General features: G+C 33.5%; 2 protein-coding genes and 1 pseudogene across 4 annotated transcripts; all 3 read right to left on the reverse strand.

Moving 5' to 3' along the window:
- Nucleotides 1-761: 761 nt before the first annotated feature.
- Nucleotides 762-7,473, reverse strand: LOC130729648 (glucose-6-phosphate 1-dehydrogenase, cytoplasmic isoform). 3 transcript variants are annotated; one of them, XM_057581462.1, is made up of 16 exons: nt 7,318-7,473; nt 6,586-6,804; nt 6,212-6,297; nt 5,747-5,813; nt 5,444-5,630; nt 4,682-4,839; nt 4,526-4,594; nt 4,197-4,255; nt 3,904-3,940; nt 3,270-3,341; nt 2,986-3,133; nt 2,708-2,803; nt 2,153-2,223; nt 1,551-1,666; nt 1,185-1,230; nt 762-1,102 (listed from the first exon to the last, which is right to left on the reverse strand). In XM_057581462.1, the coding sequence occupies exons 2-16, from the start codon at nt 6,754-6,756 to the stop codon at nt 935-937; spliced, it is 1,551 nt and encodes a 516-aa protein (XP_057437445.1). In that variant the 5' UTR covers nt 6,757-6,804; nt 7,318-7,473; the 3' UTR covers nt 762-934. The 3 variants fall into 3 exon arrangements, with proteins under 3 accessions (XP_057437445.1, XP_057437446.1, XP_057437447.1); XM_057581463.1 differs by having other exon boundaries at nt 6,586-6,797; nt 7,318-7,452; XM_057581464.1 differs by lacking the exon at nt 7,318-7,473 and adding an exon at nt 6,981-7,122.
- Nucleotides 7,474-12,763: 5,290 nt separating this feature from the next.
- On the reverse strand, nt 12,764-13,231 carry LOC130732500 (glycine-rich RNA-binding protein GRP1A-like; annotated as a pseudogene).
- Nucleotides 13,232-14,530: 1,299 nt separating this feature from the next.
- Nucleotides 14,531-20,236, reverse strand: LOC130729649 (plant UBX domain-containing protein 1-like). Its single transcript, XM_057581465.1, has 7 exons — nt 20,038-20,236; nt 17,923-18,019; nt 17,546-17,635; nt 16,628-16,695; nt 16,321-16,450; nt 15,976-16,080; nt 14,531-15,008 (listed from the first exon to the last, which is right to left on the reverse strand). The coding sequence occupies exons 1-7, from the start codon at nt 20,125-20,127 to the stop codon at nt 14,800-14,802; spliced, it is 789 nt and encodes a 262-aa protein (XP_057437448.1). The 5' UTR covers nt 20,128-20,236; the 3' UTR covers nt 14,531-14,799.
- Nucleotides 20,237-22,696: the final 2,460 nt, after the last annotated feature.

Here is a 22,696-nt window from a genome sequence, read left to right on the forward strand (position 1 = left end):
ATAATATTTAGGATAGTAATTTATCGTTCTCATAATTTATTTATAACTCTAGGTGTTAAATTCTACACTACCTAAATCAACTTTTACCTCTTCCTAGGCTATGTGGCAGAGCCACAATACACCAGGTGATGAGTTATCACCCCTCTCTCTCTCTCTCTCTCTCTCTCTCTCTCGTATAACTTCTTCTTCCTTCCTATCTTTCTTTTTCTTTCCATTTCTTCCCTCTCACGCTCACGCTCACTCTCACGTACCCACACACACAGGCACACAGCCTTCTTCCTCTTCTTCTTCACTCTCCCTTTCACGAAGATGATGGAACTACAGCTGCCAGTTGCCTCCCCAAGGTGACCTGCAATCACCCTTTCTCCTTTCCATTCACTTATAAATAGATGAGCTTGGTGCATCAAGTCTTCACACCTTCGTTTCACTCCAATTCATCCTCTCGTCACTCTGCTCTTGCTCTGTTTCTTCCCCCCTCAGCAGAAGCTCTCTCTCCCTTTTCTTCTCCATGTCCCAGAGCCACGAAGCTTAACCCTTCATCATCTCTGACAACGTCAGCTCCTCACCCCATCTCAACGGCAAAACCGATCAGCTCCAAGGTGAAGGGAAGAGTGCCTCGTTGAAGAGCGTGGTGAAGGTGAGGGAAGAGTACCTCGTTGTGTAAGCTTGCACATGAAAAAAACTTGTGCATACTAGGCAAACCCCCAGTTCGATAAATAGCAATACTAATCAAATTATGGAATGATACAATAAAAATGCTGTTAGTTGAACTTCACTTTCCATTTATTTTGCATTCAGAAGAGGCAAATCTATATCTATAAGCTGAAATGCTTGAGACACACTCATAAGGAAAGGTTCTGGGGGAACCTCCACAAGCTTATTGTGTATTATTTATAAGCATCTAAATATCTTCATGTGAATATATTTGGTCACTCTACAAGGTGGGAGGGATCCATATATAACCATGTGTTTGGACATAACCAGCTTTTTCCAGTAATTGATCTGCTTCTGCAGGACCTCTACTTCCTGGTTTGTAAGGGATTGGCTTGAACTCTCCCCTGTCAATCTTGTGCAAAAGTGGGGTGAAGATCTTCCAGGATGCCTGATAAGAAACATAAAAATAACCATTCAATGTTTGTGAAGCAAGATCATGTTGCATAGTCGATAAAAAATGTACACCTTACCTTCAATTCATCTCTGCGTACAAAATGTTGTTGATCACCTCTAATTCTGCAGAACAGATTCCAAATCCCATTGTTATATAATGATTAACACAAATTTATAGCTGAACTGATTAAGTAATGCATGCAATCCCAAATCTTCTATACACTTTACAGTTTGGTGGACTTTTATTTGTAAACTCATGTCTATGACTATATGAAGTTGAGTTTATGATGGACCCTACCCTATATATTACAACATGTGTATTAATTCAAATATAGTCGATAAGACATATTGCCACTTCGAGAGGAAATCATGAACGCAAGTCATTTATAAAAAAGTCTTGTAAATCTGAATTAGAAACTTTTGCACAAGGAAAAGGAGCATACGTGTCGAGAATTAGACGCTCATAAGCCTCCGGAATGATCATCCCTTGATACCGTTGCTTGTATGACAAGTCTAGTTCACTTTGAACTGTAGACATTTCCAGTCCAGGTTGCTTCACCTGCATATGATAAGAAAGCATAAGACATTGGACTAGTCAGTGTATCATTACATTAGTTCTAGTTCTAGTCCAGTTTAAAGAATTTAACTAGCTGATCAATTACATAGATCTGTAGCACATATAACTTGCAGAAACTCAAGTCTATAGAACCATATGCATAATCTAATGTATAATTGTCTAAAAATAAACTCACTAATAGAGTAAACACACAAAATATATCGTTAAGTGAACTGATCAAGTAAATCTTTCACATTTTATTTTACAGAAAATTAACTGATGGTGAGGTTCTTCAGTACTCAGCAAATAGATTCAGTCTAATCATCACAAGAAAATAAGCATAAGATAAAGATACAATGTTTTCCGATGTTAACCACATATTAACTAGCAAATTTTTCATTTACAATTCAACAAAATTGATTCCAAACAGTTTATTGGGAAGCGCGGGCATGATTGTTCTCATATGGGTCATCAGAATGATTGACATACCGTAAGCTTCATGTAAATAGCTTCTAAAGGTTGTAGGCGGATAACAAGCTCATTTCTCCCCTGCTTCTTACCTGAAAATGTTTGACATAAGGGTTTATACATTTGAGAGATTGAAGATAACTGAGGTATTTGTTATGAAGAATACATGACAGCTAAGATTGATGTTTTTCCCTACGCGCGTTCTCAATTACCTCATCAGTCTACTCAAGGGGTCTTTAATCCACTACCTTTCCTTTTACTTCAACCTCACATAGGCTCTAGTTATAGCAGTTTATCTATCATCTTATCTTTCAACGTGATGGCATGTTTAATTTATCTGACACCACTTTCACTTGCAAGATTGATGTAGATATTAGAATTCGGGTTAGGCCTAACTCTACCAGAAAAGCTAGCTTTGAGGTGAGGATTTTTCTACCCTTCATAAGGACTTATTTAGTTATATCTCTAGTCAATGTGAGATCTCTCAATAGTAGAGATCAAACAACAAAAGATGCATGACAAAAGCATATTAATTAAAGAGGAAACACCCAGATGTCAAAAGGTATAGTGCAATACATCTGAAAATATCACCAGGGACATCCTTGAATTGAATCCGTATCTCTGCCTTTCTAGAACTTAGGGCCTTCCCTGCTTTCAATATGAAAGGAACACCTGTTGCGAAAAAAGAAATTGATGAAGTGCGCAATAATATATTGCAAAGTATTTTGGGGAAAAAAGGCAACAGAATGAATATGAGATCCTTTATTTCAAAATTGTATAGCATGAAAAGAGTTAAAGGGAAGGTCCAATATTATCTTGCATTTAAGAAGGAAATGCTGGCAATCTTATGGTACCTTCCCATCTTTCATTGTGAATTCTCAGAATAGCAGTTGCAAAAGTTGGAGTGTTTGACTGGTCAGGTACAGTTGGGTCATCTTTATAGCCGTCGTACTGTCCAAGAACCACCTCATCATCTCTAATAGGAAGTACTGATTCAAGAACCTGAACAATTCATAGCAACCAGAAAGTGTTATAGTCTATAAAGATATTATTTCCTTATTATCAGGATTAGAGAGGCAGAATAGAATTACAGCAGAAAGTAATAACTTAAACGAAAATTGAATGGAAAGAGGCACACCTTCACTTTCTCATCTCGAATGTGCTCAGGCTTGAGAGAAACTGGTTTTTCCATAGCAACCAAGCATAGAACCTGAGTTGGTACAAAAAATAATAAACAAATTTGACATATTAGGTTTATAAGTGTCAGATGAACAACTACAGTAGATTTATAGTGATAACATAATGCATTGTGGTGTTTTTTAATACATGCTATAAATGAACTTTAAGCAATGAAATTCTGAAATAATCAGCATGTGATTGGTTACCAAATGCTTTAGGCAACAAGGCTTTCCTAAAATCTTTGAATTACTAGTTAGAGCAGTTACCTTTACTCCTTTAGTATATCCTCATTTATACTGATTAAATGTTCGTAGTTTCCTACTCTTCAGAAGTTAATCATTTTATTTTCAAACATTGCTAATACAATGTGTTATTTCAGCACTAAAACCTTAGGACTGAAGTTTTGTGCTAAATTATTTTGTTCTATCAGTATCAAGCACACTGTTATTAAGATTTCAACTTTTAAGAGACGTGAATTCAAGTAATATTATTGTGTCTCATTATCTAAAAGAAGTATCTAACTGAAAATACAAAATAATAATTAAAATGTCAAAATATATGAAATCTATTTCATTATAAAATCAAGGCCATACCTGCAGCAGATGGTTTTGAATAATATCTCGAATAATTCTGCCATATAAAAAAAGAAGTACATCAATTATTTATGGTTTCATTGGTTTCATTATTGTAATGATGAATAATTATTACTTCTATAAGAAATAATGTCTGCAAAATAATATATTTTCATTGCGAAATTTGAAGTTTTACTTTCAATCTCAGCAACAAAAAACAAAATGGTGTACAAAAACTTGTTTTCTCAATTTCACTCACATTGGTCAAAATCTACTCATTTGAGAACTTTGCCAGGAAAAATTTCTACACTTACCCATATTGGTCAAAATATCCACCACGACCATCAGTTCCAAAATCCTCCCTGAAAACTATCTGCCAGAGAATCAAGAGCCAAATTTAAGTTTAAATTTAAGGGATGCAACTATGGTGGTAATGCAGCAACTGAACTAGTCAAGGAAACAAAAGAGTTACGGTATAATTTGGCATGGGCATGTAAAAAGAAGGGAAAATAGTTGACAGAAATGATTGGACAAACTATGAATTGCCAGAGCTCCATAGTACCCTCACTAACTTCAATTTTATAACTTAAGTTTGAGTAACTCTTAGCCATAGTTGTAACTTTGACAATAAAAAAATTATCACCTGTACATTGTCAATGTTGTCCCGGTTCCAAAGAGGCAAAAGTAACCGATTTGCAAAACGAAGTACTAACTGCCAATATATTTAAAATGAAGAGGGATTAGGCACAATACATAACGCAAGCCAGAAGAAAGTCTGTATAATATACGCATTTATTACCAAGTTTTGCACAAGTTCCTTTCCCAAGTAATGATCAATGCGATAAATCTGTGGCTCCTCAAACAACTCTCCAATCTGAGTACTAAGTTCTTCTGCAGATTGTAGATCCTTACCAAAAGGCTTCTCCACAACAACACGTGTCCATCCACCAAGATCAGCTAATAAAAGGAAGCAGATGCAGCAATTCAACAAAATCAGATTCAGGATAATAAACAGGAACCACAAATTGTGGAAGAGATTAGTAAATCCAGGAATATTAACGGCACAAACAGTTGCAATATGTGTTGTTGGAAAAAATGAAACAGTGGCGAACTTGAGCTATTAGAGCTATTTTGCTAATGATATCTAACAGAAAATCAAGTTTATTTTGTAATTATTTCTGTTTAACGTAAACGGCATAATTGTAGCACAGCAACCTGTAGTTATCTTCTAAAGCCAAAATCTAATATCAACGAATGGAAGCTGCTAAATGTCTAAGAAGAAACCTCAATTTAGCTCTAGTATATGAGGAAAAAAGATCTCGCAAACTAAACTAAGAACCTAAATTTAAGTAAAAGGAAAAGGAAAAGAGAAGAGCTTAGAGTGTATTCTGAAGTGCAGCCAAGACTATTGTCTCACAAAGCATTGCTCCCTACAGTTAGTTATTAAGCTATGGCATGCAGTTCCTATCCCCCCCCCCCCCCAAAGAAACACTACTGGTCCTTTTAAAACATTTGTAACCAAAAAAGTAAATATCCAATTCCAAACCATATAGCATCTTACATTTATTCATGCAATAAGTCCTGATCATCTTGCAAACAGATGGATACACTGAAGGAGGAAGAGCAAGATAGAAAAGCCTCCGAGATGAACCCTCTATACTGTTTTTCGAAGACTCATGCTCTGAAATCTCTTTATCCAATAAGATGAAGCCATCCCCAGAATCATATGAGCCACTTACATATTTGATCTAAAAGGAAGAGAAAGGTAGGCAGAAAATGGTTATTTTAGACCAATTAAAAGAGGGTTTTGCAGAAAAATCACCACAGAATATCAATGAATGGTGCAAAAGAAGCCAAAGCTAACCAGTTGTAAAAACTTTGATACATCCTCCAACTGCTTGGGGGAAGCATCTTTATCTGGAATAAGATAGCTGCATATCAAATCATACTTGTTAGGCTTACAAACAGTTCAAATATGCACCAATGAAATACATTAACTAATAGGACAGGTCCCATAGGAAGAAGCATGCTATAGAACAATTTTGTGGAAGAAGCAGCAAACAAAAGTTCAGGACAAACAGTTCACAGAACAAATTTCACATTGAAAATATTTTGCTAAAAGAAAATAAAGATCTGCAAAATATGTTGCATCAACAACTAATAGAATTTAACGGACACAATTGCAATTGTAAACAGTTTTTATTTACATATGACTAACATTGACAATTCTGGAAGAGCATGTAGCAAGTGATATCCATAGGATGTTTAACTTATTTCAGAAATCTTGAGAAAAAAGCTCATAATTTTGTTTTTTCGAAAATAGTCTCACCCACGCAGTCGATCTCTCAGGTCATCATCAGAGATTTTTGTCCTTGCATAGCCAAAAATATGAACCTCGTCCTGTGGCAAGAATCCCTTCAAAGACAGAAACCTAATATGTTAGAAATAGTTCATTTGGGGCGAAACTAACAACTAATCAGAAAATGTTCCAGGTTATCTTCAACAAAAAGATGAATTAAAGAATAGACATCTAATTTAAAAATTAGTACTTGGAATATATGAATAGGAAAAACAAAGTACTGTTTGTTGATCAGAATCTCAACATTCTGTTAAGGGTTTTCTGTTAGCACACCATTAATTCCATATTCACAGAAGTTCTATATGACACCCTAATCAGCATGATACACAAAGTTTTTGCTTTACCTGCAGATACAGATGGAAAAGTGCAGGAAATGTCTTCTTCTTAGCAAGATCACCAGAAGCACCGAGCACAACAATAGAGAGTGACCCAGTTTCAGGCACCTCTTTCGTTACGGGGGTATCAGAGCCGAAGCTAGATCTTTGTTCAACATGCCACTCACTTTCTGTTCCCATCCTCAATCAGCAGCTGAATACTAGAACTACTCTGCAATAATCTGCTAACTGGCATCAAATAACAAGTCAACAAAAACATCTTCAAATGATTTTCTTGACAAAAATAAACAAATCACACTAAATTCCCACAACAGAGAAACATCAGATTCAGCAATCGGACAAACTATCACCAATTCCTACATTAACACATCAAACAATCCAAAAAAAAGAAAAAAGAAAAATACCTTTTGGAATGGTGTGACAAATCTCAATCAAAATTCACAAAAAATTGGAAATTGACACATGCTCTAACTACCATGTTAAAAAAAATTGACCCAGAGAAGAAAAGAAAAGAAAAAAAACTCAAACAGCTAGGCCATTTGACAAGTTCACCTAATCACATGCAGTTCACAACAATCAAAGGGAAAGTAGAGAAAAAAAAGATGCCAACGCAACACAAGAATCAGAATCTTGAATTGAAAGGTGAAAATAATAATAATGCATGGAAATGGAAGAGGGTGATCCTTAAACACATGATTGAATTGAATGAATGAGATCAAAGTGATGTTGTTGAAAAAGTACCTGGGTGTGGTGGAGCTGTGAAGGTTGAATGAGAGTGAGAGTGTATTTGAAGAAGAAAATTGGTAAACTTGAAGCTGTTGGAGCTTCCCTCACCAACCGCATCGTTAGTCATTGGTTGTCAATGTCAGCGCATTGGTCAGAGACCCCAACGCTGACGCAAATTTCAGATCGTAGTCTTTTTTTCTTCTTATCAATTCTAATTTACTACCACTGTGTTTTGTTTTTTTTTTTTTTGACGGTATAGCAACAGTTGATTAATTTTCTGCTTTACGGTCAAATCCCTAATGGTTAGGATATGATAAGAGCATGATATGATAGATAATTAGATAAAGACAAGATATGATACGGGATTATAACATGATATGATATATAATTAGAAAAATGTATCAAATTTTCTTTTGAATAAAAATACATTTAAAGGTTAATTCTTTAAATTATCATCTTAAAATGTGATTATTCTATTATTATTATTTTTACATTTTCGTATATGTTTTAAAATAACTATTAGTAAATTAATCTTATTGATTAGCTTATTTTTTAAGGGAGCCTATTTTGATTAAAATTATGTTGTCAATCAATTATTTTTAACTTAGTTGTGACAGTTTCAAAAAAAAACTTAGTTGTGACAAGTGATAAAAAAATAAAAATAGAGGTTAACTAAATTAAATAAGTATTATTAAAAATATTTATTTCTCCAAAGTACTTTATGTTTAAATTATCATATAAGTAGATAAATGATTTTAACAAATGATGATTATAGAAAATTAGTCTATTACTATCAATAAATTAATGTTTATAAGTGAGTAGTCTATTTTACTATTAATGAATATTTATTTATTTCTTTTTACTTTAATTAAAAATATTATTTTTTCTATTTATTAATTAATATTATTATATATTGAAATAAATTAATTTGGGGTTCTGATACCGAAAGAGAATATATAACTGCTATCATATCATGTCAGGATAAGTTCTATCATAATTCCCCCTTCAGGATAACTTTACCCATGATGAACAAGGTAGTGTTATCATATTCTTCTGACGCAACAAACATCATATAACAACAAGATATGATTACTATCATATTTGTCCTTCCTTACTCTGTCCACCAAACAGACCCTAAGAGTTATCTAAATTATCAAATTAAATATTAGGTGAAATTGCTCTAGGATTAAGTGCTCGAATTATTCGATGTGTCATGAACTATAATTTTCTAAGACAAAGGTAAAAAATTTATTGAGTCACCTAAGCTATCCTGATTTTCCTCAGGGTGATTTAGACGAATTCAATTTAGTAAATTTTTTAATAATTATATTAAATATAAATTAGGAAAATTGAATTTACTTACACTCAAATTTATTAAACTTTGATTTTTTTTTTGTGGAATACTTTTCTTATAAAATAATATAAAAAAATGTAGAAGGATGTTTGCAAGAATATGCCACCCCTCTTTCTCTGTTCTGCATTCCCCCTGTATTCTTTCTATTGAACGATGCCAAAATAAAATTTAATAATGATAATGATACTAATAATGCAGAAACTTTAATGATGGCTCAAGATTGTGTCAAAATTTCAAAGTTAGTGCACTCAAATATACTAAATTATAGTGCGGCTGCTAGCATGCTAATAAGAAATCACTTAAAAGGTCATAACCATGACCATGTGATGTAATCCTCCCTTGACTACGAGGTTATGAGATTTAATCCTCACTCATGAATCTCATGATGAAGTCTTTCAAGGCTAGTTTTTTACCGCGGTTAATGTGAAAAGGTGATTAGTTAATGTTGTCGGCGGTGAATATTCTATGTTCACACAAAAAAACTCTTAAACGATCATCATTATTTTTCATAAGTAATCAACTTAATTGCACTTTTGATCCCATAATTTAGATTATATGTGATGCTATACTCTCAAAAAAATTAACAAGTTTAGTCCCTCAATTTTATTAATTGTTACAATCAAGTCTCTTAATCACTATTGTTCTATTTAAAACTCTCGCGTCTTTTTGGTACATCGGAAAGATAAATTGTACATTCCAGGTATTGATCTTTTGACCTCCCTCACCCAACCTATATGACCTATAACTTTTACCACTTAAGCTATCATTCGGAAAGAAAAAAAATCATAAATTGAATCAATTTAATTATTGTAAACTCTCTTCCAATCAAAACTCACAATTCAAACTATTAATTAGTTGTGGTAGACAATGGTACCGAAATTGTCTTTGATTCTTGCAAGGTGTCGAAGAATGATAGAACGCATACTTTTGTTTGTCTATTTCTTCTAAACTGGACCGGTGCAACAACATTTATACATTATTTGGTAGAAAAAGATAGAGCAGAGAATATAGAAGATTAGTAGAGAGAAATGTGTGAGAAATAAAGTAGATATATATAATAAAAAAAGAAGGAAGATAGAAAAGATAGAAATATACATTTTGTATTTAAAACTACTTTTATCGAATTTTAGTGAATTTTCAACGGTTTCAAACACATTTTAACGGTGTCAAACCGCCAATAATGTGCAAAATACAAAAAAAATGATCGCACTCCATTTCTCTCTAATTTGATGAGACTAGTAAAACCCACAATTGTGGCTCCCCTCTATCTCCTTGCTCTCACTTACCAAACAAGAGAAATGCCCATTATTTTCTTCTTTCTTCTTTCTTCTTTCTTTTGAAACAAATGAGGCCAAAGTGATGATGGGGCTGGACGAAGCTCACGGGGCTTCAACAACTCACTAACACCATGCTTCTCTTCTCTGTCAGTGAGTAAGGGTGGTTTTTCAAATCCCGAACCCCACCCTAACTAAGAAGGAAATGCTAGTGGAAAATAGAAGAAAGGAGAAAATAGGAGAAAAGAGAAGAAAATGATAGTGGAAAGTGCTTCTCTTCTAGGGTTACTTCTTCTTGTTCTATCTCAAGTGTTGCTTAAGGTTCTTATCCTTCCGCTATGGCAACATCGTTTTGTGGCTAATCTTCTAGTTCTTGTTCATGTTGTGCTTCTTGTTCTTCGTCGATAGATATACTTATCTTTTGGTTCTTATGCGACGTCACACTCTGTCTTCACGACGCAACCAAAGACCGTCGTGACAGATCATCGTACTGCGTCGCGCCGTCACCGAGGTCACTGTATTATCAATGGTGTGCCCGAACGTGTGAGTGTGGATGATTATCAAATCTCCAGTGAGGAAGCGGTAGCTTGTGGTTATCGAATCTCTGGTAGACAGAGAGGCGAGGTGGTAGCGGAGGACAACAAAGTGTCCATCGTAGAGGTGTCACCTTCCACCACCATAGTGGTGGTCTAGCTGAAGAAGGTCAAGGGTTGGTGAAAGGGGAGGGGGTACGTATTTTTATAATCGTTCGTTCTTCTAGAAATGAAATTCCTCGGTTCTCCTTACCTCTGGTGGTGGTGTATGGGCTTGGTTGGCATTGCTTGTATGAGAGAGCTGCGTTGACATGGTGGGGGTGTACCTGCCTAAAACACTCCAATGCTCAGATTAGTAAGAATTAGTACTCAACGTTTTACATAATGTGCAAAGTGTTTTATATATATATATATATATATATATATAAGGCTCAGAGTTCGTTATAGTTGTTTTTGCAAGTTGTTGGGAAGCTTTGTATAGTCTTTCAAGAGCAAGGTTGTCCTTAGGCAACCTTGCTTACTTGTTATTAAATGGGTCGTTATGCGATTGGTCAGCATTAGCTGGGACGCGATAATTCTTAATTAAATTATTCAGTCCGCTCATACAATACTCACTTAATTGCAAGATTATTGGCCATGTTGAGATGCTATTTAGCCTCTTGACCTTTTTACACCGATCGGAACACTAATGTTTTTTTTCCTCAACCAATTAACCTGCAAAACCTAGAGAGTAGTTGCACCTAGAAGTCACCTTGTCTATCTCCATTAATTTATCAACATGTAGTCAAAGGTGGGATTTGGGGGGAAGTACCTAGCATGACAACATAACTTTGCTTTCAAACAGGACGGGCTTTGGTCACGTTGGCTTGGAGCCTTGGACATAGTGATGTTGAAATGTTTTTATTTTTTTCCTTTTAAAGGAATATTGAAATGTTATTCTTGATCTTGAAAATCAATGCGCTGATCTTGAGTCTTGACCCAGGATGATATTAATGGCTCTTTCCATACAGACAAATTTAATTTTCCAAAATATCAACTATGGCCTTGGCACACTTCTCCAGTCCAACATTTAGGGAAGAGAGTTTTAGTGCAAATTTCAAGACTGACTTGTGTTATGAGTAATGATAGGTAGTTTAAAAAAAAATATAGGTGGCTTGAAATTAAATAGATAGAATTCAATATTAATATTTTTTTTAAATCGAAAAGATAAATTACAATTTTCAGGGATTGATCATTGGACCTCCCACACCCAACCCATATGTCATTTAACTCTTATCACTTGAGTTATAATATTAAGTTATAATGTTCTAAATGAATATTTTTTAAATTTAATATACAAAATAAAATTTTATTAGTTTAGATTTAATCTTTCTTTTAAACTAGTTTAGATTTAATCTTAAATATTATAAATTTTATTTAACATTTTTTTGAAATGTATTTATCATATTCTATACTATATACTATTTTTAAAACCAAAAAAAGCCAACTCCGACAAGTGTCACTCTCTCATTCTATGTCTTTCTTCATAAGCTTTCTCTTTTTTTTAGCAGGTAGATGATGTCATATTTATATTTTCTGATTTTTTAGCAATTTAAATTTTAAATAATTCCATACTTTTGAAATTAATTTAATGTGTTAATATTGCATTTAATAGTTATTAATGACATTAGAATAATTAGCAAAAGTAAATTGTGACTTTTTTAAAAAATAACTATTGTATTAATCTTTTTTGTTGAAAATAACTAATGTATTAATTTGATATTTAATAGATTTTAATGACATTAAAATAATTAATAAAATTCAATTGTGACTTTTCTACGATTAAAATGTATGCTGACAGAGTCTTTTTTTATAATGATTATGGTTAATTTTTATATTATAAAAAAAATTGAATGTAATATCTTATGTTCAAAATGATAGCAAATATGCCATAAAAAATTGATATCAAATAGTTTTAAAAGATTGATTTGAAAATTAACTAAAATTTTTTGTATTTTACGTTTTTGTATATACATTTGGAAGATTAAAATGGTTTTGGTATATTGATTCAAATTAAAGTATAACATATTAGAAGGGAAAAAAGGGAATGAAAATGTAACTAGGATTAGAAAAAAAATCTTTTTTTTTTGACAAAACTAAGATCTGATTATCCTTTCAATATATGGCTTACAAATTTAAACAACCACATTCAGAACGAGAACCGCATGAACAAGAAACCATAAACGATGCTCAATTTTAAATTAATCAGCTGACATAATCATAATCCATAAACCCTAGGGTAAGCAAGCAGTCTAGGTCCTCTAGTTTCCACCGCTGTCATAGTGGGAACCACCACCATCACCTCCAAATCCACCTTCACGACGACCACCGTAACCGCCGCCGCCTCCTCCGCCTCCATATCCATTGTCACCGTCACCGCCTCCATATCCACGGGATCCACCGCCGCCACCATATCCACCTTCACGACGACCGTCGTCGCCTCCGTATCCACCTCTTCCATTGTCGCCTCTGTCGTGAGCCTGGGCTTCATTCACAGTGATGCTACGGCCATCAAGCTTATTGTCATTCATCCCCTCGTTCGCGTTCCTCATGGACTCCTAAGAAGTGAAGTTCACAAATCCAAAATCCCTGGATCTTCCTGTCTCACGATCGTTCACAACCTTAAAATCAATGATTTCGCCATAGGTGGAGAAAGCTTGCTCAAGGGCATGGCTATCGGTGGTCTAGGCAAGACCACCGACGAAGCAACGATACTCGAAATCATCCATGGCGGAATCTGAAAACCCTAGAAATTGGGGGAAAAGGAGAGTGAAATGTAGTAGCACGAAGCTCAATAACTTAAATATGTGATATCCGTATTTAAAAAAGAAAAACGAGAGAGGAAATATGAAAAAATCCGATATATGCAAACAAAGTACTATTATTCCATTCGTGCATGGCACGAGATTAATACTTCTTTTTTTGTTGGTACATTGGAAAGATAAATTGCACTCGCCATGAATCGATCTCTGGACCTCCCCCCTACCCAACCCATTGTTAAGATTAGAAATAAAAAGTTAACGGACCATAAAAAAGTAAACGTAAGGATTAAAAAAAGGAAAAATAAGGATCAAAAGAAAGAAAATAATGTAATAATAATAAATTTAATTAAAAATATAAATAAATAATAGAAGTTGAAATAAAATTATTAACCTCCGCTGGGAGAGTTAGCTCCACCATGATGTTGATGTTCTCGGCTCGAACATGATTGCCTCCAAAAGAAGACAAATAGTAATCATAATTAGCATAAAAATATTAAAGGGTTTGAATTTGAACTTAAAATAAAGTTTAAACCTCCAATTTAAAAATTATTTGAATTTAAATTCTTCCCCTAGAGTACTTATAGTCTTATTTGAAATTTTAAGCATTACTCTATCTGGACCTTTGTTAGTTTAGTACTTATCTCATAAGCATAATAGGATTGTAAGGCACAACACGCATGTAACGCAAAACATATTAAATTAATTATGTACTAAAAGTTTAACGAAATATTAATTGATGATTTACTAATGTTAAATCTATTTTATTACACTTGTCAACATTGATATGAGCCTGGATAAATTAATTGTGATTACTTGTGGTGTTAACTAGTTGAATATTTTCTATTACTTGATGTGCTAACAAGTTGAATATTTTCTATTACTTGTTGTGCCAACATTATTTGAACCTTTTCTTCAGCTTTTTATTACTCGTGCCAATAAATAACGCATGTATGGAAATTCTTAGAAACTCTTCTGCAGTTGATGGTGACACCATATTTCAAAATTATAGAGAAATGCTCCTATAAGTAACTTTTAAGTGTCATAATTGATTATGAGAAAAAAAAAATGATCCAAACATGCTAATACTCAGCTCGTTTACAAAAAATCCCAAGAAATTGGTCTAAAAACTCTCATTTGTACAAATCATTTGTAAATGTAACCAGAATTGGTCAAATAACCTTACAGTAATACTGGTAAGCAAAGAACAGTCGAGAGGCTTGCATTCTAAAGCCTGGATTAAAAAAAACTTTGTACTACACATAACTATGGAAATAACACATCCATCCATACATTACCAAAAGAAAACTATCCAACGTTTTCAAACATTATATATACAAATTCATGAAAATAAAGGAGAAACAAAAGGGAAAAATAGACAATGCATTCCTTTGAACTTGGTATTATACATTTGAATCAAGATGTAACACTAATTTAGCCACAAGGGTAACCAAGTGACCCATTTTAAGTATACATAGAGCAAAAGTGAAGCTCCTTTGCAACAATGATCACTGAATCCCTAAGAAAGTGATATCACATCACATCTTTAGCCATTTTGGTTTAACAAGCTTTTTCTGAGCAGGTTTTTGTTCCTGCACAGGAGTGGGTGGCTTTGTTGGCTCCACAGGCTCTGGTTCAGATTGTACAAGCTCAGATTGCTGGCCTTGATCATTAGCAGCATCTGAACCCTTCAAAGATAAGATCTCTTCGCGTAGGTAAGGACTGTTAAGGTCAACAGCGGAACCACCTAAACATCCCATTAAACAAGAAAGGAAAATATATCAGAGATATGGTCATCAACAAATCCCAAACAAGGTGACCAGTCATGGCGGAATTCAAGCAAGCCGCCATGGCCGATAATCCTCCACCCACCATGAGTGTTTGTCAAATATGGCCTTTTATTGCTCTCCGCCATTGACAACACTGAAGTGGACTTTACAATCCTCTAGTGTAAGTACATGTACTAGAAATACACATTAATGGTTTGTTTAAAAAAAAATAAGAGAAGCTAGGGCCATTTATGCTACTCAGATCTCCAAATATGCAACAAATATAACTGCATCTGCTTGATGAAGTAGTATGTTATAATGGATTTGGAAACAGATTTTACAGATTATAGCTAACATAGATGCACGACCAGTGCCAAACTGCCAATGTGTTGATATATTCCCTTTGGCACTGGTCATGCATCTGCAATCTTCAATTTTTAATTAGAAATTTAGAAAATCAAACAAACTTACAAGGAACTAAAATAATATACACGAATTAAGAGAAACTTAAATGAAAGGGTCTATCTTTGGATTCAGGACAGAACATTGAGGCATTGTTCGATCATGGAGTCAACCCCACTTAATATAGAAAAGTTTTGGTGGGTGTTGCAAAAACTAACATCTTAAATCCTTGCAACGACAAGTATTGACATTTACACATTCAAATCTTAAACTAAAAGAATAAAAGACCCAAATAGTTCACAAACAAAAGTAACTTTCCACAACCATCCTTTTAGTGAGGTATTCAACTCGACTTTGTTGACAAATATGGAGAAATTTAGATATTTACGAGACTAATTTGGTGACAAATTTTTGAAGGACTAATAAGACAATAATTGATCGAGGACCAATTTAGGAGTTTACTCAATACTAATAATAGAGCAAAAGGACAATCAAGTAATGCATTTCTGCCCAAAAAAAAATCTTCAGATAGGATGAGCTCACCTTTTGAAACATCATAGGAAAAGTTAACAAGGGCACCGGGACAAAAGCCAGCAGCATAAAAATCCTGAGACATGTTAGTGATCAGCTTCTTAGGTGGAACAGTATCTGCATCATTAAAAGTATACATAATTACATATGATTTTATATATTCAGATAAGATCCAAATCAACTTTCTAGAGAATAGCACTTTATAATCCTTATCAAGAGATAATTCTTCATGGGCTATGGTAAACTGATGATATGTGAGCCTTGAATCGTGTTATACAGGTCAGTACAAAATTCAAAGCACTGCAGGCAAATATAATTCAAAAAATTTGATCATATACGGAGTATTAATATGCCTACATATATAAAATGGCTGCTCTGGCTGTGCAATCACTTTAATGAGGAGATCAATTAAAGTCTGGATTGTTTCCGATGGGTCGAAGGTAGCCTCCAATGTGTGATTATCAGGGAAGCGAACTCTAATTACAGCCTGCAAACAAGACCAACCAATTTAAAAGATAACTTCATTATCGACTGATCTGATTTAACCATTCATTAATCATTATGAACTGTCAAAAAATGATAACCAATATGGGATATCACAAGAGCTTGAGAAATCATTATAAAATTTTGAAAACAATAATATCAAGAAGAAGCTAGACATTACTCTGGTCATTTTCGACTTGCGAGCCGCCGCTTCTGCTTCTCGCATTTTTCGAGTCTTCAAGATGGGTTCTGAAAATATTTAATACATTCAATGTCATGAAGAGAATATTTAGTTTATGCATCCTTAAAATGTACTGCACTTAAATCTATTTAATATCCCTCTTTCAATGAGTATTAGCACCCATCAACAGCAAACAAAAACAATGAATATGTAAGAAAACCAAAAAGTGAGAGAAAATAACATGTTTAGTAGGGTAGTCCTTCGCAAATATAAACCGTATATACTATACGGTGAAATGTACTATTTCTAACCTTAAGAACACTGGCAAACAAATGGAAACTCAAGGATAATTGAATTCCGTTTTGTTACTTTACTAATCTCCTAAACAAGGACAATGGTAACTTTGTTCCATTCCTTCCTTTTCCTCTGTTAGTAGACCTGTAAATAATAGAGTTTATACTAGGAGAAGTAAGGGAATTGGGCCAGGGGTAGATGGAACAACCCATGTAACAGACTCAACAAGGCAAAGCGGCAGCTAGTAGTTAGTATAAGAGAGAATAGGAGTTATGTGGAAAGTAAGCAGTTATTCTGTTAGAAGTGAGAAGTTAGGAGAATTAGAGAACCTCCCGAATTGCCACTGGGTATCATTTTCTTGTTCTATACCAGAATAGGGAGATCTAATCTAGGTTGTCTGAATAAAATCACTATTCTTTTCCTATTTTCTGTACCAGTCTAACAACATGTATCAGAGTATAAATTTCCATTACATTAGTGAAAAGACATTCAGAGTGTAAATTGAAGAAAGTGTTAAGCAATGCAAATCTATATGAATACATTCATTGTTATTTTATTCAAGTCATTGTTTGAATTTGAAATTTTGGTATACCCCTCAAATGAAATGATTAATATCATCATTACCTGGCTTTTTAATGGATGAAATCCGGATATAATCTTCTGGGGAAAACTCTAAGTCATCCGTCTCCTCTTCTTCCACATTTAATTGGGATGCTAAAGGAAAATTAAATATACCAATATCAATAATTGAAATTTTAAGAAAAATTCTACCAACTTTCATTTTGACACTCTTTCTAACACTCTATAATTGGTTGAAATTCATGTAGGTCCCACCCAATTGGGTGTGAAGCCCATCTAACTTGGTAGGACCTACATGTATTTCAACCAATAAAAGAGAGTGTTGGAAAGAGAGAGCCAAAGTGAGTGTTGGTTGCACTTCTCAAATTTGAAACGCAAACTTTCCTAGGGCCTTGAGATTGTCAAGGATAAAGTGCTATTACCGTTAGATGATGCAGCATTTGAAGATGGAGAAAAAGTTGATGTTTCAAAAACATGGAACTCTCGTCCATATCTTTCTGTCATAGCTGCAAGCTTGGCCTGGCTCCATAAAAAATAATGGCAAAAGAAACATCACTAAGATAAATAGTTCATCACGGTAAAAGGGAAGAAACTGGAATGGCGAAAAGCTGGCTTAAATATAAAATTTAAATAACTAATTTACAATGGATCAATATCCATAATACCTCATGGAAGATCAAAGACATCATAACAATAATTTAGAGGACAGGAAGAAGAACTTTCTCATCATTATTTCAATTTAATAAAGTGAATTAATATAAACAATAAACAAGGTCTGCATTCAAGAGGAAAGCTAGAAATCACCAGCTATTTCTACCACTAACAAATTTACGAGGGAGGCTATCTACAGAGAAAAACTGAGTACAGAATACAACTTAAAGACATCATTTAAAAAGGGCACTAATTAACATGAATCAAAAAGTGAATGATATATAGCTTATAGCTGATTAATCAAGAAAAGGAGTAAATGCTGAAGTTAGTTGTGGGGAGAGGCTTTGGCATCAAATAATTTTGGGTTATGTAGGAGTAAGATAAAATATATGGACTGCAAATTCAGTAAGATAAGAGTCAGCAATGTTTTGGAGGTGAATGCACGAGATCACATCACACCGCAAGTTCAACAGCTTAGATATCGCGTAACGGTATTACAAAGTGATGGGAAGATTGATGAGAATGTCAGACATAGGTTTAAAATGTGTGGAGGAATAACCTTGAGAAACTCAGAAAAGTTGATCAAATAGAAGATAATATTTAAAGGGGTAGAGCAGGAATAAAGAAAATACTATGCCCTCTAAAGAATGTCTTGATCTCAAAGGTTTTACTGAAACTTTGGTATTTGATAGAGCCCAGTGGCTTTGAAAGATCCACATAGCAAACCCTATCAAGTGGTATTCTTGCCAGTGTTGCATTGAACATCAAAGAATGTTAAAAATGCATAGTGTAATTGGCTGACAAGCCTCTTCAATATTTTAAAATATTTCTAAGACAAAACAGGCAGAATCTAGAACGGTTGTGGATTGATTTATTGAATATTGAAGATCGAACTTGATGAAGCTCGGTAGTGAAAGGCAACGCAACTAACATTTTCCAGTTTGCACACATCATGAAGCACACAAGTAGATGGTCTAAAGAAGTTTGACCCGTTGCAACCAACATTTCGATGATAAATATGACAAGAACAGCAAAAACAAATTAGTTGTTTACAATCCATTTGCAAGTAGAATAGGATGAACAAGAAAGACAACTCAAGGAGACCGCAAGTGATGTATAGAACTGGACCAAAAGAAAGAAAATAGAACTGTATCATTGAAGAAGACTCCTGATCCCAAACTGTGGAGGACACAAAGCATACAATCACTGGTTTTTTTTCCGAAAGAATCGCTCTTCTCCCTTTAATCCCCAACATCACAAGTTGGATTCTAACAATGAGTCCCCTTTCCCTTTTTATACTCTATTAAAAATTATTACACTATAGGTCAATAACAACCTTCTTTAACCCATAAAGCTTTAAACTTTACAAGATCACACCATGGCAATTCATTTATGTGTGGAAATATGTGTATCTGTTAATGCACATTATGCCCTCAATTGAGTGTCTGTTTGGTTTTCAGTTAGGAACTCCGCTTGAAGCATTGGAATTCGAGATCACGATTTCCAATGCACATTCAGCCAACATAATGCACTTGTTGGGTTGAGTGAATGTGTTTTCACATTCGCCCAACTGAAAACCAAACAGGCTCTGAGTTGATTAGTTCCTGTGTTTTCCATCATTAAAATTTGAATATTTTCTTTTCATTCTACAACCCTAAGTGCATAACAATCATGCCTTCAAAAAATTGCAGTCTACACCATCAATTGCAGACACAGTATTGAAAACCCACAAGAGAAAGAAAAAAGAAAACTTGCAACAGACCCAGAAAAGCAATCATCAAATAATGAACAGATAAAGCAAAAATGAGGCAAACCCAGATCGGAAAAAAAGATGAATAGATAATCAAACAAATAAAGAAGAGGAATAGGTGAAGTGAGAGAGAAACCTTAGCCGCCTCAGAATCCATGGCTGAGGAATATGTGTTGGTGAGTCTTCTCCTCTTGGAAGCTAGTGGGAAGGAACCACCTACGACCATCAGAGAGTGGAACACAACAACAACAACACTCTTGTTCTTCGATCTCGGATCAAACGATGTTTTCTTTTTCTTTTTCTTTTTCTAGTTCAGCAAATATCTCATTAATCTTTTGCACCGTTACACTAGCACTTTATTCTATATATAATACAATAACTCAGTTAAAAATCAAATCAAATCGAAACAAATCAAATCTTATAAGCAAATTATTGTTGAGATTTGTCTTGATTTTAGAATTATAAGAAAAATTTAAAAAGATAAAAATTTGATCAAATAGAAGATATGATTTTGAAAAAGAAAAAAGTTACCGTAGTTTGAAAATAAATTTTTTATAAGTTTAAATTTAAATTATAAATTTTATTTTTAAAATAAAGTATTACATTACATAAATCAAAAAATTAATATTAACTTTTAGGGAAAATGCATAAAAACAACCCCAACATTATAGCTTTTGTAAATAGAGATTCACTATAATTTTATACTAATTGATCTTGTCCTTTTATAAGTAGTGTTAACTTACCAATAGCTAATAATCATTTTTTGAACGCAAGCTAATAATCTTATCATTAATCTTTTTAAGTTTTAAATAGTTTATCAATGTTTTTTAAACGTAAAAACAAAATATTTTATCAATTTTTTTCTAAATAATTTCTTCCCATTCACAAAAAAATGTTTTCTAAATAAAAAAACCATATAATATTTTCAAATATTTAATGAAAAATAAAAAAGACGACAAGATAAAAAAAAAATGCACCAGCTTGAAATATACCCAAATCATTTTGTATTATCTATATTCTATATACTTTAGAAAAGAGGAAGATTGTGAGACTCACCTTGCTGATTTGGCACTCCAAGAATTACTTTCATCCAATCTCTCTCTTTGCCTGACAAGTGTCACCGTCTTATTGATTTGGACCAAAACATTACAAAGCCTATTTTTATTTCAGTTTTATATGGAGGCCCATTATTGAAAGCTTATTGAATGCTGATTTTTTATTATTATTTTTTTAATCATTCATTAATTGCTAACATAAAATATCCACATTAATGGCTAATTAACATTTTGACTATTTCAACTATTTAATTACAAATAATTTTTGTTTTGCACCACAAGATCCATGTGTTTAAATAGAATTACTATTTTTCAAAAATATTTGAAATAGTTTCGAATTTCCTATAATTACTGATTACCTGTGCGAGGACCGCCAACAACGTGTTTCTCAATTTTTTTTTAAATCAATGCGTTTCTCAGTTAAATAACACCTTTCCTATAATTAATCATTTTCATAAATGAGATATATTGACCTATCATTCATAATAATTATAAGTGAACCGTGCGTTTGTAATATTTTAATAAATGGAATCACTATTTAATATCATGATTTATAACGCACGGGGTAGTATTTTAATATCATGTTTGATACATTCCATTCTTATGAAGAAAAAATTACCCTTGAATTGATTGAATTTCCTATTTTGAGTGGTAAATCACCTCATGCTATTAAAAGTCACTATAAGCGTACGATTGAAATTTTGGTTGAAAAAAAAAATTGTGCCGGCTAATTTCAAATACCATTCATAATACCCTAATTTTCCTACATTTTTTTAACTTGCATTGAGAAGTAACCCTAATTCTGAAATTTCTATATAAATCACCTCATGTTATTCTTCAACTTTATCAGTCCTTCCAATTCCCACCAACTATTAGTTTTGAAAATTCTGAATATTACCCATCAAACACTCATCTTTTTGAACTCAACTTTCGGGAGGATACGTCCACTATCAGTGAGTCTTTGTTAATTATTTTGTAGTTATATTATTCGCACTGTATTAACAATTTATGATATCTGGATATTTTAGATATAATCGGTGTTTTGAGTAAGGTTGGACGAGTACAAGAGTTCACAATCCTTAGAAAGATTGAGAAGGTCGTCCAAATTGATCGACCTTTCTGCAGCAGGGTAAAATTACCCAGGTACCTCGACCACTAAAATTGTTCAACGGAAAAATATATATTTTTATGAGAATTTTTTTAGTCTATGTTATAATGTTGTTTTTTTTACTGATGTAGGAAATTCCAATAGATATGTGCTGGAATGGAGCCAACCAGAATTTTGTATCGACCAACTCTTTGAAGAACCTCTCATGATCAAGTAGTGCTCCTAGCTATCGTCTGAACGTGAACAAAATAACTGCACTTATTTTGTTAATAAATCTCGACAAATGCACGACAACATCATCTCCATAAAGTATATGTGGAGATATTTAGGTTGCATGGTCTGAAATATGGAAGACATAATTCCATTTTCATTTGTATTATGAAAAGTTGTTTTGTTTATTAATTCTTTGGGTAGGTTGTGACCCAATTCCAATAATCAATTATGTGATGTTAAGTTACTTTTAGAAATTTAAGTAATAATTCAATGCATGGAAACTTAAGTAATATTTAAAAATATTATAATTGAGGTGGAGTAGTAATTAGGTCGACCAAAATGGACTCAGGTTGTGAGTGTGCTTAGCTCAACCCACTTATGGGGTAGGTTCAGTTGGAAAAATACAGGTTTACATTTAG

This window comes from Lotus japonicus, chromosome 1, assembly GCF_012489685.1.
Source record: "Lotus japonicus ecotype B-129 chromosome 1, LjGifu_v1.2".
Classification (NCBI taxonomy): domain Eukaryota; kingdom Viridiplantae; phylum Streptophyta; class Magnoliopsida; order Fabales; family Fabaceae; genus Lotus; species Lotus japonicus.